The 16,503-nt window shown below is 36.6% G+C and overlaps 1 protein-coding gene across 1 annotated transcript in view; it reads right to left on the bottom strand.

The window, feature by feature from the left end:
* The window catches only part of LOC131893928 (vomeronasal type-2 receptor 116-like), a 49,683-nt gene extending 33,778 nt beyond the window's left edge, over positions 1-15,905 (bottom strand). The window contains exons 1-4 of the mRNA XM_059244071.1: positions 15,691-15,905; positions 4,246-4,537; positions 2,566-3,372; positions 1,489-1,716 (exon numbers count right to left, since the gene is read on the bottom strand). Of these exons, the coding sequence (XP_059100054.1) occupies positions 1,489-1,716; positions 2,566-3,372; positions 4,246-4,537; positions 15,691-15,905 (1,542 nt within the window). The remainder of the gene's footprint in view (positions 1-1,488; positions 1,717-2,565; positions 3,373-4,245; positions 4,538-15,690) is intronic.
* Positions 15,906-16,503: the final 598 nt, after the last annotated feature.

Below are 16,503 nucleotides of genomic sequence, written 5' to 3' on the forward strand. Positions count from 1 at the left end.
TGTTAATTTGTTTATGTTAATATTTCTAAATTCATACAGTTGAATTTTTTATTGCTAAAGTGCATCATTTACAGGCCCATGTGGTAAATGCTTGACCCTAATAATATCACTTTATTGGCACGATGTTGAAAGATTATGAGATGAGGTGTGAAAGTAAGAGTTTAGGTCCTTGGTAGCATGTCTTTTTTTTTAAAGCTTTATTTATTATGTATACAGTGTTCTGTCTGCATGTATCCCTGCAGGCCAGAAGAGGGCACCAGATCTTATTACAGATAGTTGTGAGCCACCATGTGGTTGCTGGGAATTGAACTCTGGACCTTTGGCAGAACAAGCAGTGCTCTTAACCTCTGAGCCATCTCTCCAGCCCAGTAGCATGTCTTGATGAGACTATAACCTATTGTCTCTTGACTCCTGGATAGAAAGGCAAGTAATTTTTTTCTTCCATGGTACATATTCATCTTGTCTTCCACAGTAGTGGTTCATCTTAGAACCTTCATGGAAAACAATCTAGGAGAACTGTTGGGAAAGGTTTTCTACATTAGGTTACTTGAGGTGAAAAACTTCTCTAAAGTGGGCAATTTCGAGTTATTGGTCCTGGTCCCTAATGAATGCAAAGGAAGAAAGGATGATAACAGTAGCATTCAGCTATCTGTGCCTCCTGACTGTTGATGCAATGTGAACAGCTATCTCTACCACCTTAAAACATGACTTGCAGTGAATGAACATACCTTCAAACTATGACCCAAGGAAAACCTCCCATACTGTTTGTTAAGTACCCTTTTTGCAACAGCAAAACAAACAACTAACACGTCTAAATATTTTCCTCATGCTCTTCTGTCTTGACAGGGGCCTAGAAGCAAAAGGCCTACTGTGGGATGTCCTGTATGTTGTAAATGAATAAAATGCTCATTGGCCAGTAGCCAGGCAGGAAGTATAGGATAGGCGGGACAAACAGAGAGGAGAGGCTGTGAGGTGGAGTCTGTAGGAGAAGCCAGCCTGCCGTCCAGGGAGCAGCATGTAAAGGCAGCAGGTAAAGTCATAGAACATGTGGCGACATACAGATTAACAGTAATGGGCTGAGTATAAGAGAAAGAGCTAGACAATGGTAGGCCTGAGGTAATGGCTGAGCAGTTTAAATAATATAAGTGTCTGTATGTTTATTTTATAAGTGGGCTCCAGGACTGCCGGGGTTTGGCGGAACCCCAGGAGAAAAACCCTAGCTACAAAGGCCAACTGATCATTGGCTGAAAACTTTCAAAGTGAGATCAAATAAATCTTTTTTTTCAAATGATCTGTAATAATGATGAAAATCCATATTAAATAAATGGCCATATTGGAAAATATATAGTTAATCTAGAAAAGTTAGATATGAAGAGAATTCTTTATATTGGTAGTTATTATGTGTCTATAAATGGGTCCTGTGTGGGCATAAGTAAGTTTTTTGAAATTTACATACAGGTCAAAATAGTGAAGTAAGATGACACACACTTCTGTTAATCCTGTGGCCCACTGTATCATGTGAGAAGATAAAGAGAATTTCTGGCCCTCTGGAGCATTTGGAGAAAATGTTCCTACTTTTGCATTTATCCCAAGACCTTTTGGGAAATTCCAAAAATTGAGAATGTCATATTCTGCATATGATTTCCTTTTATAATCCAGAACCACCTGGTCTCCAGCATGATTGATGAGTTCAGTGTTCTTTAGAAAAGGGTGAAGCTGGAAGAGATGCATGCTGTTATGTTACATGAACTCCAGAGAGGTACAACAGAGGCAGAATTAGGCAACATCTCTTCTTGATTTTAATTTTTATTGTGAAAAGCACCTTTAATACAGGTATCACTCATATCAATCAAGTTATATCCAAGATAATGGAAACATCATTATGGTTCTAAAATATTCCAATTAGTTGCATTAAAAAACAGAACTCAGCACTCCTAAATCATGTATGAGCATGGAGAAAACTCCCACCTTCTTTTAAAATATAGTCACATCTGGGCCTGAGAGATGGCTCTGAGGTTAAGAGCACTGATTGTTCTAACAGAGGACTGGGGCTCAATTCTCAGAACCCACACGGCAGCTTACAACTGTCTGTAACTCCAGGTCAAGGGGAATAGAACCCCTCACCAGACATACATGCATTCAAAACACTAATGCTCATATAAAATAAATAAAATAAAAAAGAAAATTTAGTAACATCCAATTAAATTTTGAAAATACTTAGAGTTTCACTATGTAAAATGAATGCTTTTCTGAGTGTTCATTTATGTAACGTATGGATTTTAGAAGTATCCATGTCCATTGTGACAATTCTCTGTCTGTGTGTTTTCTGTTGTGTGAAATCTCTGGGGTTAATGGACATTTTGTATTGAAAAATTTACCCTGGAAATATTGTATGACCCCTTGAAATAAAACTCCATATCAACTTAAAACAGACTCCTCCTTACACAGTCTCTCTCATAGATTTTGAGAAAATAATCTAATCTATGTATTGTCTAGTTTTAGTGCATTTATAAACCCTTAGAGTGGCATCTTTCTGACATTATAATACCACCAGAGTGACATTACCTGCCATGGGAAGAATACCATCTCTTTCTCTTTTCCATGAGACTGAAATTGTACTTGATTGAGCATCATTTCATGCAGACTGTGGGCCACAGCATACACTGCATTGTACACATGGTAACTCTCTTCACTCATGGTCATGTCAAATATGTTCCCTGGCAAGAATCCCAAGGAGGCATTAGGCAGACAGTTATCCACAATTTTACAGTTTTCCCTCAAAAATGAGCAATTGAAGAATGAGTGCCATAATACATGAAGATAAATGTCTTCTGGGTATTTATAAGGATTGGCTGTCTGAACAAAATCCGTAAAATTAATCATCTCTTCCTTATGGTGTGAAAAAATAAGGGTCCCATGTAATGCATCTAACAGGAAATAGTTATCAAATGTGGAATGATCCCAGTGTGAGTTCAGGACCCAGACTTTCCATGTGACTAACTTCTTCTTTATATTTACTATTAAGCTCAGTAGAGAATCAGTGTCCCCATAAATAATAATCACATTTGCTGATGATTCCAGGATTTTCACCTGATTTTTCCAAGATGTGGTTAGAAATGAACCCCTGACGGCTAGGATCATTTCCACAAATGCTATGCAGACTCCATTTTTCTCCAGCTCACTTCTCAAATCTGACAGAATCTGGGCACCTTTGTGATCATCTATGATGAACAGCCCAACCCAGTTCCAGTGGAAATGAAGCATCAAAGACACAATGCCAAGTGTGAGAGATGTGTCCTTGGGGGCCACCTGGTACAGGGAAGAAAACCTTCTTTGTTCACTCAGGGTAGTATCAAAAGGCCCAAAACTAAGCTGTGGGGAAAAACAATTGGAAAGAAAAACGTTGTCATAAAAAATGAACAAAATTCTACAGCAATGGTTTGAAGCCTTTAGCACAATCCTGCTTTGAAATTCAAATCTGTCTTCCTTTGGCTTTATGAGAACATACAGTGATGTTCTTCGGTCAGCCCAGCAGCTGTACATGAATCTACCGATACTTTAATTACTGTCTTCATCACCACAGCCCCACAGTCAGTGCCCCAACAGTCACTCAGGCTGCAACCTGGAGGGGCATCCAGTCCCTCATCCTGGGTACATGGTGGCTGCTCTATGTAGGTTTAAACTAAGTCTCTATCATTTTTTTTTTTTACCAACAAAGACTGAGAAGTCAGATGTGAGGTTGAAAACCTGTTAGATCATAGAGACCAAAGAGCATCCATGTGACCTTCCTGTTTGACTGGAGACCCAGCAAGAGACATGTCTCTCCATTCGTCCCAAAGCAAAACAACCAAATTCCGTGTCCCTCCCTACCCCTTCCTGTGCTGTCTCTCTATCTGTATTCCTGATTCATCAGAATGCTCTATGGCTGATTCCATGCAACTATTTGCAGGCTCTGCCCCACTGAACCAAGGTTGATTTTACTTAATTAATGCATACACACTACAGTGTGATTTATATCCTGAAGAAATAGAGACAACATTTAGAGGATTAATAATGGTGTGTCTGCTCCACCCTTCCTTCCCCTTCTCTCTCTTCTAAGCTACAAAAATATAGATGTGTCAACTGTGTCTGCTTTATTTCCCTGTCCATGAAGAGTTACTCAAGCTTGCCCTCTTTTCCTCACAGACAGCTGAAATATCACCAAGCAGAGCTGACATCATGTCTTATCCCATCACCTTCTCTCACCTGTGGAAATTTGTAAAGATCCAGCAGTGTTCCTATGTATTCTGATATTGCCCATGATGGTCCTGTAAGTACAGCAGCTGACATGCCCTCTCTTGCACATCTGTAATTAGGGATGCCATAGCCATTCCCTGAAAGTGAGCCAAAAAGAGTTGCCAGAGTGGCCCTTTGACCATTTGGGACATTATGAACCTCAAATCCCAGGGATGTATTAGGTAAAAGATAGAGATTGCTATTGATTTCCTCAATAGCAAACATCATGGCCAAAATACATTGGTAATTCCTCAACTTGAACCTGCACAGAAGGTAGAACAATATTTAGCAGGAAGACTCACACCACACAACACATGACATTTGTGCAAACATATTGAAAATAGATTTTTTTCATACAATATAATCCTATTACAGTTTCCCCTCCACCAACTCCTCCAGGTTCTCCTCACTTCCCCTCCTGCTCAAATCTATACCCTTTCTTCCTCTCTCTTATTAGAAAACAAACAAGTATTGGAAAATCTTGATAAATTAAAATAAAAACTGACAAGCCAAAATTGGATAAAATAAGTAAACAAACAGAAGACAAAAATCCAAAGAAAAAGACAAGAAACACAATAGAGGAAAAGGCAGACATTTTCATACAAAGAAAATCATGAAAAGAAGAAATCAGAAACAATAATTGTGCACAAAAGTCATATAATCTTAAAAAAATTTAAAATACACAAATGCTATTAAGTTTATTTTTTTTTTTGTTTTCCATCTACTACTGAGCATGGTGTCTGCTCTCATGAATTGTTTGTTTACCCAACGAGACTCCCTTGAAGAAAACCAGTTATTGTATTTGCAACTGGGTTCGTGATGGAGGCTTGTGAAAACTTGGAGTTGGCTTCTGAATTAAAGATGAGGGCTTATGTCCACTTCCTCTCTCAGTGCTGGCAACCCAGCTGTCTTAGTGGTACAGGCCCTGTGCATCCTTCCCAGTCTCTTGAGTTCATATGTGTATCAGTCCTGCTATGTTTAGAAAGTCTTTGTTTCCTCAGTGTATTCGGCTTTCTCTGACTCATATAGTCTTTCCACCTCCTCTTCTGTTGGGTTCCCTGAGCCCTGAGGGAAAAGACTTTATGAAGGCATCTCCTTTAGGACTGAGTGTTTCACTGCTGGAGAGAACATCTTTGATGATAACTGAGTGACACAATGATCTATGAATATGGCAGAATATCCTTAGGTGACATTACATTGTCACATGTCTAGCAAAACAATAGTATTTGGTTTCCCCCTGGTTTCATGGCCTATCTTGTTTCAAGTTCTTGACAGTCTGAGAGGTGTTGGGGTCCATCTCATGATGTGAACCTAAAATCCAATCAGATATTTGTTGTTTAGTCCAACAGGCTTTGAGCCATTTTGCACCAGTATATCTTGCAGGCAGGACATCATTATAGATTGGAGTGTCTATAGTTGGGTTGTTGTTTACCTCCATGCAATCTCCGTGCACACTGCCTTCCAGTTCCACAATCACTAGTGTATAGGAGCAAAGATTCTAGGTAGGCACTAGCTCAACTTCTCCATGTTCAATGAGTCCTGTAGGGTTGTCTTCAGCAATGGGGTTTTACCATCAATTTGTGGAGAGCAACCAATAGCTTTGGCAGTAGCCTGGGTTGTTTGGGCATTTCCAGGGGGCCTGTTTTTGCTAACAGTGCAATTAACTCTTCCCAGAACTGGAAGTTTTGTCTGTTGGTGAGAAATATTTTGTTAGGGCTTTCTCTCCCCTGTTTTTTGGTGATTCCTTTGAGATTTCTTTCATATATGTATATATTTTAAGAAGCTGCTACTATATTGAATTCCTATATGACTTAAAAGGTTCTTAGTTTTATTTCTATAAGACTATGAAATACCCTGAATGTGAACCTACCAATAACTTGAGCTCTAAGAAGGTAAGCAAAGATTCAGTTGCCTTATATCTGTGATAAATTCTGTCCATGCATTAGTAGAAGGTCTTCAGATCTCCTAGACCCCAACTTTCATTCTGCACAACCATGAAAAATAAAATATTTCTTGATCAAGCCACTAGTTATTAAGACATTGTTTAATTCAGGATCTTCCAGGCCATTCAACCTGTCTGAACATTAGTTGACAATTCTATAACAATTCGTTTTCTAAGTGTGTTGTGTGATATGTGTATATATTTTTCTGTGGCGTGTGTGCACGTACATGATTGTTGACAGTGAAAATTGAAATAGGGGTTGTTATCTTCATCCATATTTAATAACACGTATTTTGTGGCACATAAACTTGGATTTTTCCTGCTTCTCCCCCTCGTTTCTCCAAAAACAACAGGTTTACACATCTGCACTGTAATGCTCCCTCCCCCATTTTGCTTTTGTGACCTGCAAAAGTAAACTTAGTTCTTATATTGCACTGCAATCATGTCACCTTCTGATATATCTACTCATTCTCTTAATATTAGTCACTTGTGAGGAAAATAACTTGCACTCTGTAGCCACCAAATTTCCACAAATATGAAAGAATATTATGACATTTCATAAGAAAAATATAATATTTGGGAAGTTTTATTTCATTGACTTTGTATTTTATACATAGTTCCTTGATTTGTGTGCCAAAGTTCATTCCCCTGTTGACATGCTTTTAGTGATTAGTATAAATGCAATATTATTTTCTTCATGTTGCTGGGTTCTGTAGAAGAGGAGATGAATAACACCTTAAACTCACTTGTTAAGAAAACAGAATTTATTCTATTTGTACCTATTTTCTCCTAGACTTTCATCATGAAGTGATCTTGGATTTTTCTTAGAGGCCTTACTCCATTTAATCTGATGATTCATTTTTCCCTGTCATTTAGTGTGTTTAAATGGGGGATTACATTCATTGATTTAGAGGTGTTGAACCAGTCCTGCATCTATTGGATAAGGGCAATATGATTATGGTGCATAATCATTTTTGTGTGTTCTTGAGTTCTGTTTTCAAGCATTTTATTTGTTTCTATGTTCATAAATGGTTGCCTGCTAATTTTTCTTCATTTTATAGTAGGGTGTTTGTATGTTTTTGAAATCAGGGTAATACCATCTTCCAAAGTAAATATTCTTTCTTTTTATATTTTGTGTAATAATTTGAGAAATATTAATGTTAGGTCTTCTTTGATGGCCAGGTAGAATTGTGTACCAACTCCATCCAACTTTAAAATTTTATTTTAAATTGGGATATTTTAGTTAATATTTTAATTTCACTGGATATTATACATGTATTTGAACTATAAACTTCATTTGAAACTTCATTGGTAGGTCATTTTTACATCTTGAAATTCACCTGTTAATTTAATTTTTTCCAATTTAGAGGAATATATGTGTTTTATAACATATCTTTATGCTCATCTGAATTTCCTCAATGTCTGTTGTAAATCTCTCCCCTTCCTTCTCTAATTTTATTAATTTGAATTCTCTTTTTTCTTTTGTTGATTTGACTAACATGCTATTGATCTTAGTATTGGATTGATTCATTCTTTCTGTTGAATTTTTCATTTCTTTTTGACATGGATCCACAGTTCCATAAACTTTCCTCTTGTGACAGCTGTCTTTGTGTTCCACAGGATTTGATATGTTATGATTTCATTTCCATTCAATTCTAGGAATGTCAATGTCCTTCTAGATTTCTTCCTTCAGTCAGTTATAGTTCAGTTTTGTGTAACTTAACATCCATGTATTTGTGATCTTTCTTTTTTGTTGTTTATATCCTGATTTAGTCCATATCGACTGACAGCATGCAGGATGTGCTTTAAATTCTCCTGTGCATTAGAGACTTGCTTTTATCCGAATATGTAGTGTATTTTAGAGAAAATTTAATGGACTGCAAAGAAGAATCCATATTCTTTAGTTTTTGGTTGGATTGTTCTATAGATATATGTTAATTTATTTGATTTTGCAGAACTCCAAATATAAATTTCCACAAAAGAAACTTCCTATGTTATAAAACAAAAGTGACAGTTAATATACCAAACCAAGAATGAATATAGAAAGCTAAAAATGAGAATGATCAAGTTGTATTTAAGAAGGACCCTTCAGAATAGCAACAGGTTCTTTCAGTAGATACTAGAAAACCAGACCAGATTGGGCTGATATTCTCCAAGATACAGGATAGCTCCAACGCTCCCCCAGACTACTATACCCAGCAAACTATCAATCATAATGACAGAGAAAAGTAAACTTTTCATGATAAAAAGTGGTTGAAGAAAATTATGGCCACTAAACCCATTTCACAAAAGGCAAATGAAGGAAAAGTTAGGTCTGAAGCAAAGGATAAACTTATTCAAATTTGCAGAAGGAAAAATAAAAAATTTCAGAACTTATTACTGAAAAATAAGTCTGAATGATAAACCTCTAATGAAATATCTAAAAACACAAATAAAATTCCAGGAATTAATACATACCATTCAATAATAACTTTTAATATTTGTGGTCTCATAATACTACTTACAAGAAAAGGAAAAGAAGTTGAATCAGAAAACAATAGCCAGATTTTTGCTGTCTCCAAGAAACACAATTTACAACTAATAATAGCCCCCAAATTATCATTAAAGGATGGAAAAAATTTTCCATGCAAATGTATCTAAAAGTTAAGCAGTCTGGAGAGAGTAGGGATATAAGGATCATACCTCAACATAATAAGGTTAAATTATAGCAAGCCTATAGCCAATATCAAGTTAAATAGAGCGTAATTTAAAGCAGTTCCACTAAAATTGGAAACAAGAAAGGCAGTCTACTCTCTCCACATCTATTCAATATAGTGCTTGAAATTCTAGCTGTAGCAATAAGACAACTGAATGACATTATGTAGATATAATTTGGAAAGATAGAGTTAAATGTATCACTATTTGAAAATGATCTCATAATACACGTAAGTGACCCCCAAAATTCTACCACAGAACTCCTACAGCTGATAAACCCCTTCAGCAATGTGGCTGGATACAAGACTAACTCAAAAATATTAGTAGCCCTCCCAATACAAGGAGAAATGGACTGAGAAAGGAATCAGGAAAATAACACTTTTCAAAATATTCACATATAATGTACAATATCTTGGGGTAACTCCAACTAAGCAACCAAGCATTTGAAAGACCTGTATGATAAAAACTTCAAGTCTTTGAAGAAAAAAAATTAAGAAGATATCAGAAGATGGAAAGATCTCCCACACTCATGAGTTGGTAGGATCAATATAGTAAAAATGGCCATCTTACCAAAAGCAATCTGCAGATTCAATACAATCTCCATCAAAATTCCAAGACAATTATTTACAGACCTTGAAAGAACAATATTCAATTTTATATGGAAAAACAAAAAACCCAGGATAGTTAAAGGAATCCTGTACAATAAAAGAACTTCCAGAGGTAACACTATTCCTGAGTTCAAACTGTACTATGAGCTGTAGCAATAAAAACTACATGGTATTGGCATAAAAAACAGATAGGATGATCAATGGAGTCTAATTGAAGACGCAGACATAAATCCACACACTTTTGGACACCTGATTTTTGATGAAGAATCCAGAGAGACACAAGGCAAAAAGAAAGCATCTTCCACTATGGTGCTGATTTAACTATATGTCTGCATGTAGAAGATTCCAAATTGATCGACATTTATTGCCCTGAATAAAATTCAAGTCCATGTGTATCAAAGACTTCAAAGTAAAACCAGACACATTGAACCTAACAGAACAGAAAATAGGGAGTAGCCTTGAATGCATTGGCACAGGACATGACTACCTGAACAGCATCTCAATAGTTAGTCATGGCACTAAAACCAACAATTAATAAATGGGACCTTATGGAACCGAAAGAGCACCATCAATAGAACAAGATTTCATTGTACACACTGGGGAAAAGTTTTCACCAACTCTACTTCAGATACAGGGTTAATATCCAAAATATATAAAGATCTGAAGAAACTAGATATCAACAAACCAAATAATCCAGTGAAAAGATGAAGTACAAATCTAAGCAGAGAATTCTCTATAGGGCAAACCAAAATGGCTGAGAAACACTTAAGGAAATGTTCAACATCCTTAGCCATCAGGGAAATATAAATCACAATTGCTTTAAAATTCCATGTTATACCAGTCAGAATGGCTAAGATTAATAACAGAAGTGACATCTTATGCTGGTGAGTATTTGGAGCATGGGGAACAGTCCTCCATTGCTGGTGGGAGTGCATATTCATACAAGCACTATTGAAATCCATATGGCAGTTCCTCTGAAAATTGAGAATTGTTCTACCTCATGTCCCAGTATTACCACTCTTGTGCATATCCCCAAATGATACTCCGTCCTACCACAAGTACACATACTCAATCACATCCATAGGGACTTTATTCATAATAGCCAGAAGCTGGAATCAATATAGATTTCCCTCGACCAAAGAATGGATAAAGAAAATTTGTTACACTTATGCAGTGTAGTATTATTCAACTGTTAGAAAAAATGACATCATGAAATTTGCAGACAAATAGATGCAACCAGAAAAAAATAATCCTTTGTGATGTAACATGGACCCAGAAAGAGAAACATGATGTATACTCACTTATAGGTGTATATTAGTTGCTAAGTCAATTGTAATCATGCTACAATTCACAGACCCAGAAAGACTATGTAAAAAGGAGGGCTCTAATGGGGACTCATGGATCTCCCTGAGAAGGAGAAGTGGAATACATTTTTTTGGGTGTACAGAGGGTGGGGATGGTGCATGATGTGGACATTGAAACAAGAGGGGTCAGGTTTGGGGGAAGGATAAAGGAAGAGAATATTTGGAGAGATGACTGGAATTGGGTTGCATTTTGTGTGGGAAACCTAATACAGTAGAAGTTCCTAAGAGTTTATGAAGGTACACTAGAGAAGGAATTCTAATAATGGAAGATATGGGTCCTGAACTATCCATCTTCTGTAACGAGGCAAGCCCTCCAGTGGTGGGACTGGGACATCAACCCAGCCACATAACTTTCGACCTATAATTTATCCTCCCTTCAAGATGTGTTGGGGCAGTGGAGAGGCTGAATTTGTGGGATTGGCCAACTAGTTACTTGTCTAATTTGAGGCCCAAGGCATGAGAGGAAGCCCATGCCTGTCACTGTCTAGATGACTAGGAACTGAAGCCTGGATAGCCCAGAGACTTAGGCTACAAAAAAAGTCAATAAAATGATTCTTAATGATATTTTGCTCATAAATGGTGCCTAACCCAATCGTCATTAGAGAATTCTTTGCTGGCAGCTGATGAGAGCAGATGTGGAGACCCATAACCAAACATTAGGCAGAGAGAGAAAGCCCAAATTGAAGATTTCCATTGGATCCCTCCTCTGGGAGGTTGGAGTAGAGGGGGAAGAAGAATTGTAGGAGCCAAAGGGGTCAAGAACATGAGGAGAACAAGGTCTACAGAGTCAACTAAGCAGAGTTCATAGAGGCTCACTGAGACTAAAGCAGCAATTACAGAGTCTAAACAGGTCTGTGCGAGGTCCTCTGTATACACGCTATTGTTGTTAGCTTGCTGTTTTTACCGTACCTCTAATAGTGGGAGCGTGGGTGGCTTTGACTCCTTCATTTACTCTTGAGACCTTTCCCTCCTACTGTGATGTGTCTGCCAGATTTGATATGAGAGTTTGTGCCTAGTGCTATTGATTCTTGTTATGCCCTTCCAGTTGATATCCCTGGGTGACCTGCTCTTTTCTGAAGGAAAATGGAGGAGGAGTGGATCTGGGGGAGAAGGAAAAATGGGGACTGGGAGGAGTGAGGGAGGGAAAATTGCAGTCAGGATGTACTAACAACAAGAAAATAAGAAAAAAACCTCAGCAAATATAAGCAGACATAACTGTCCTATTTAGAAGAGACAGTGAAGTGTTCTTTGTACTCATTAATGGAAAAATCCAACAACAGGGTATTACAATGCTAATCACATATACATCAAATACAGGAGTCCCCAACTTCATTGATGAAACAGTATTAGATTTAAAATCACAGATCAACCCCAGCACAGAGATGGTGGGTCATTTCAATACCTCACTTTCAAAAACAGACAGGTAACATGAGAAAAATTAAACAGAGAAATACTGAAGTTAAATGACATCATAAGTCAGTTTTAACTCTACGTTTTACACACCCTGTGGACTTGTAAACCTCTAGATAGAGGATATGTTTACAGAAAGTACTCTTTGTCCACTATGTACACAGCAGCTTTCAAAAACTCACCCACATGAAACAATACTTTCAGAATATCTTCAAAATATCAGCATTCTCTCCCAGAAACCTTTTTTTCTAACAACTAATGGAATATGAAAATCAAAATTTTGAGCAGAAAAGTTTAATACAAAATATATTAGTTTAAAATCTTTTTAAAACATGTACAGAGTCCATATATATGATTTAAATAAGGATCTCTTTATATTATATGCACTATGTACATGACAATGCAAAACTAAATGGGACAATGGTTCTCCATCTCATTGTGAGCACACAGCTTAGAGCTTGGCATTTTGTTCTCTTGGGACATGAACACACTGTGGGCAACTCAAGAGGGTCATATATTCCCAAAATATTATTACATATGTATTTGTCACTAAAAGGTATTTACAAAATATGTTGTTTTACTAGTTCTACTATTAAAGTAAGAGAATCTAAAAAAATATTTCTAAAAGAGTACTCGATATATGTATTTGCATGTTCCAGAATTTCTATGTAGACCATGCTTGCCTTGCAAACATAGGTTCATCTGCCTATGCCTCACAAATGCTCAGATTAATGGCACGCACCAACATGATACCCAGTCAGATGCTTGGTTCTGATAGTACATCGCTGATTATAAAATGAATAATTAATACGATTAAAACTGAAAAGCCAGACATGATAATTTCCATAGTTTAATCATTTCACATTTTTATACATATTAAATTATCATCCTCTAACCTGTAGATACCGATGTCATGATGATAAATGAACATGTATAAATATTACTGATAACTATGACAGTGCAAAACTTAATTAAAATAGGTTTAGAGCAAGGCAGGAAATCTGTGCAATTTCTGATAAATAGTTTTTATAATTGATAAATATAACTTGAACAACTAAAGTTTGTGTTATTTTATGCCTTTAGTATCACATAATATAAATATTAAAATAAACATTACATTGCAAAAATGTTTTCAAATAACCAGTGTGCAGATATTTATGTCTTTTAATTTGGAAAAACTATAAATTGAAAAATATCCATAGTAAAATAGAAAAAAATTAAAATCTAAGGTTTCATATTCTTCTAATATAAATTGTTTCAATTTGTTCATATGCAAATGCACACATAACTGAGATAGTGCAACTTGAACATACTAAGTCAGCCATATTTTAAGTTAGTGTTAAGGAAAAGCACTCTAATGAAGTGAGAAACTGTCATTATTACTTTGCAGGGAAATTAGTCTCGGTGCATATAGATTCTATTAGTGTACATCAACATGTGCTTATGTAGATTAATCTGCTTTAATCAGATGGTAGACATATATTGTACTTATTAGACATTATTCAGTACCTAACAAATATTCATTTACCATCTTAATTTTGACAAGAAAGTAAAATCCAATTAGAAAATTAGACTAGACAAAATTAGTGTCCTATAAAATAATGCTAGCTCTATGACTTATGGTGTTTTGTAGTTATGGTAATTAAGATAAATATACTTATTCAGCCACAGTGAGGAAATTTAACTGGAGAATGACAGAATAATTCCTCTATCAAATTACACACATAGTTTCTCACAGCTATGTAAAAACAATTATCAAAAGCATGAAAGTGGTTGTGAGCCTTGAAGTGCATATGCTTGCTTGTGTCTCATTCTCTATGAAAAGTGTAAATTGAAAATGGCTTGTCTAATCAAATAAGTTAAATTCTTATAGCTTTTATAAGTTTATTTTAATTTCTTTCTGACTTCATAAGATATCAAATCACATTGACACAACACTCTCCTCTTGTACATATTAGACAAGCCAGCCACAGGAGCTCATGTAATTACAAGTGTGATCTTTGCAGGTGTGGGATTGCTGCTGTACAACCTGAAGAGGGACGCAGGTTGATGGAGAGTGGTTCCTGAGCTGCTGAAATTGAACAGCAGAGGAGAAGAGGAGAAACAGGGAGGAACAGGGACACCATCTGCTGTAAAGCACAAGAGTCTCCTTCTAGCATGCAAGATCCAGTGTCTGGTAGACCATACAGCACTGTAACCTTACATGAAGTAAGCAATGTCACTTGGAGACAGTTGACTCTTCCATAGAATATTTTATCTAGATGCCAATTTTGAAATCTTCCCAGCTACCATTGGTATGTCCACTTCAGACTAAACCTATCACAATGTACTTTATGTCAAATGACATTTCATACTTGAACGTTTTTCCCATTCCACTGCTGAATTGAAGACTTACTCCACAGCCATATTTCAGCAGACACAGTAATGCCACATGGACAACAATCCATCTGTTCTATATTTGTTTTAGGTGGGTTTCCATCCTTTGCTTCCAACCTAATTCCTGAATAGTATATATATATATATATATATATATATATATATATATATATATATATATATATATATTCCATATTGCCTTGTTGAGTTCAGACTTGAGTGTAAGCTGCACTTCTCATGCTAGGGGCATGTCAGCCTGGGATAAAATATACCTGACTTCTTTCAAATCCTAACATACATGATGGTTTCTTTTTAGCAGTACTGAAGTTACTTAAGCAGATTAGTCTGACACTATGTCTTAATCCTGCATCTTTGAGAATTCCTAGAAAATATGTCAGAGGCCCAATCACAGTCAATGTGTACACAGAAACACATTCACAAAAGGAACAAATACACATTGACATTATATATGCAGCAAACAGATGAACATCATAAGTTATCAGATAATACAAACACTAGAAGTCAGATGAAGTATCTGAGTCAGACAAAGGCATATCTATAGCAGACAGTAGGTCCCAGTGTCTATTTCTGTCATTCCTGCCCTGAAATCTTCTGCAGCAAACAGAGACAATATTTGTTACTACAACCTCACACAAGGAATTTGCTAGCAACTAACAGTAGTGACATCATCCCTTCTCACAGGAGCGTGTTTAGAACTCTAGAATTCCATCAAATATTATATCAATCCTCTATTATATAATCTTTCTCTTGCAGAACTAGCATTTCAGACATCAAAATCCTGAGGAGATATAGGTATGACAGAGAATATGGGGGAAATTCCATGTCTACAACAGAAAAGAGAAAGAATAAAACCCGAATTCACTCTTCTATTTGGAAACACCAGATGTGTCACTAGAAAATATCTTAATGGCATAGAGATGGAATAATGTTTGAGTTTGTACTTCCTCTAGGGCATATGAGTACCAAATATTGAAAAGGAATAAATGAATAAAAGACTTACTCAATCATAATATCTCTGTTAAATTTAGTCATTATCCAATCAGTTGTTTTGTTGAGTGGATAGACAGCAAAAGCTGGGAAAAGTCCAACAATCACCACATTTCCTTCACCAGTTAAATGGTAGTTCAATCTGACTAAGCACTCGCTGCTTCTGTAGGAGCACACAAGAATAGGAATCTGCAGAAAGCAAGAGATAAAAATCCAAGAGCACAGCATATTAACAAAGTATCTGCCCACCCACGAGCATGATAAGGTGGACTCTACAGGGTCCAGCTCGTGTATACATAGCTCATGTGTGTAAGTGTTTGTTTCTAATTTTATTGGTGACTGGAGCTCTCCCTTGAACCATCTCAAGTTCTTTCTGACAGGAATCTTCACTCCCCTGTGGAATTATCCAATGATTACTTCCCTCAGGCATTGAATCTGAGGCCTTGCTTTCAGAATAACACACAATATGCATAAAAAATATTTTTTTAGGATCTTCTCCAGCCACAAGCAGTATGATTTCATCCAAGACCATAGAGAACGAGTCCCAAGACATGAAATCATCTTAGTGGATTCTGCCACAAGTGTAAACCAAGAAACTACTCATAGGAAAGCCATTTATTGTGATACAAACTTGTTACACCAGTTGATGCCATGGTAAATAAAAGGGGAAAGGGTTAAAAACGCCCCATGGCAGGTCTGACCAGGACACAATAGCAGACACCATGTCCTGTAGAAGTGGAGACTCTCCATCCTAGTCTTGTTTGCATGGTCTCCATGAGTCACAGAATCCTTTTCCACAGATGTACTTCTGAACACCAGTATTGTG

This window comes from Peromyscus eremicus, chromosome 1 (genome assembly GCF_949786415.1).
Source record: "Peromyscus eremicus chromosome 1, PerEre_H2_v1, whole genome shotgun sequence".
In the NCBI taxonomy this organism is placed as follows: domain Eukaryota; kingdom Metazoa; phylum Chordata; class Mammalia; order Rodentia; family Cricetidae; genus Peromyscus; species Peromyscus eremicus.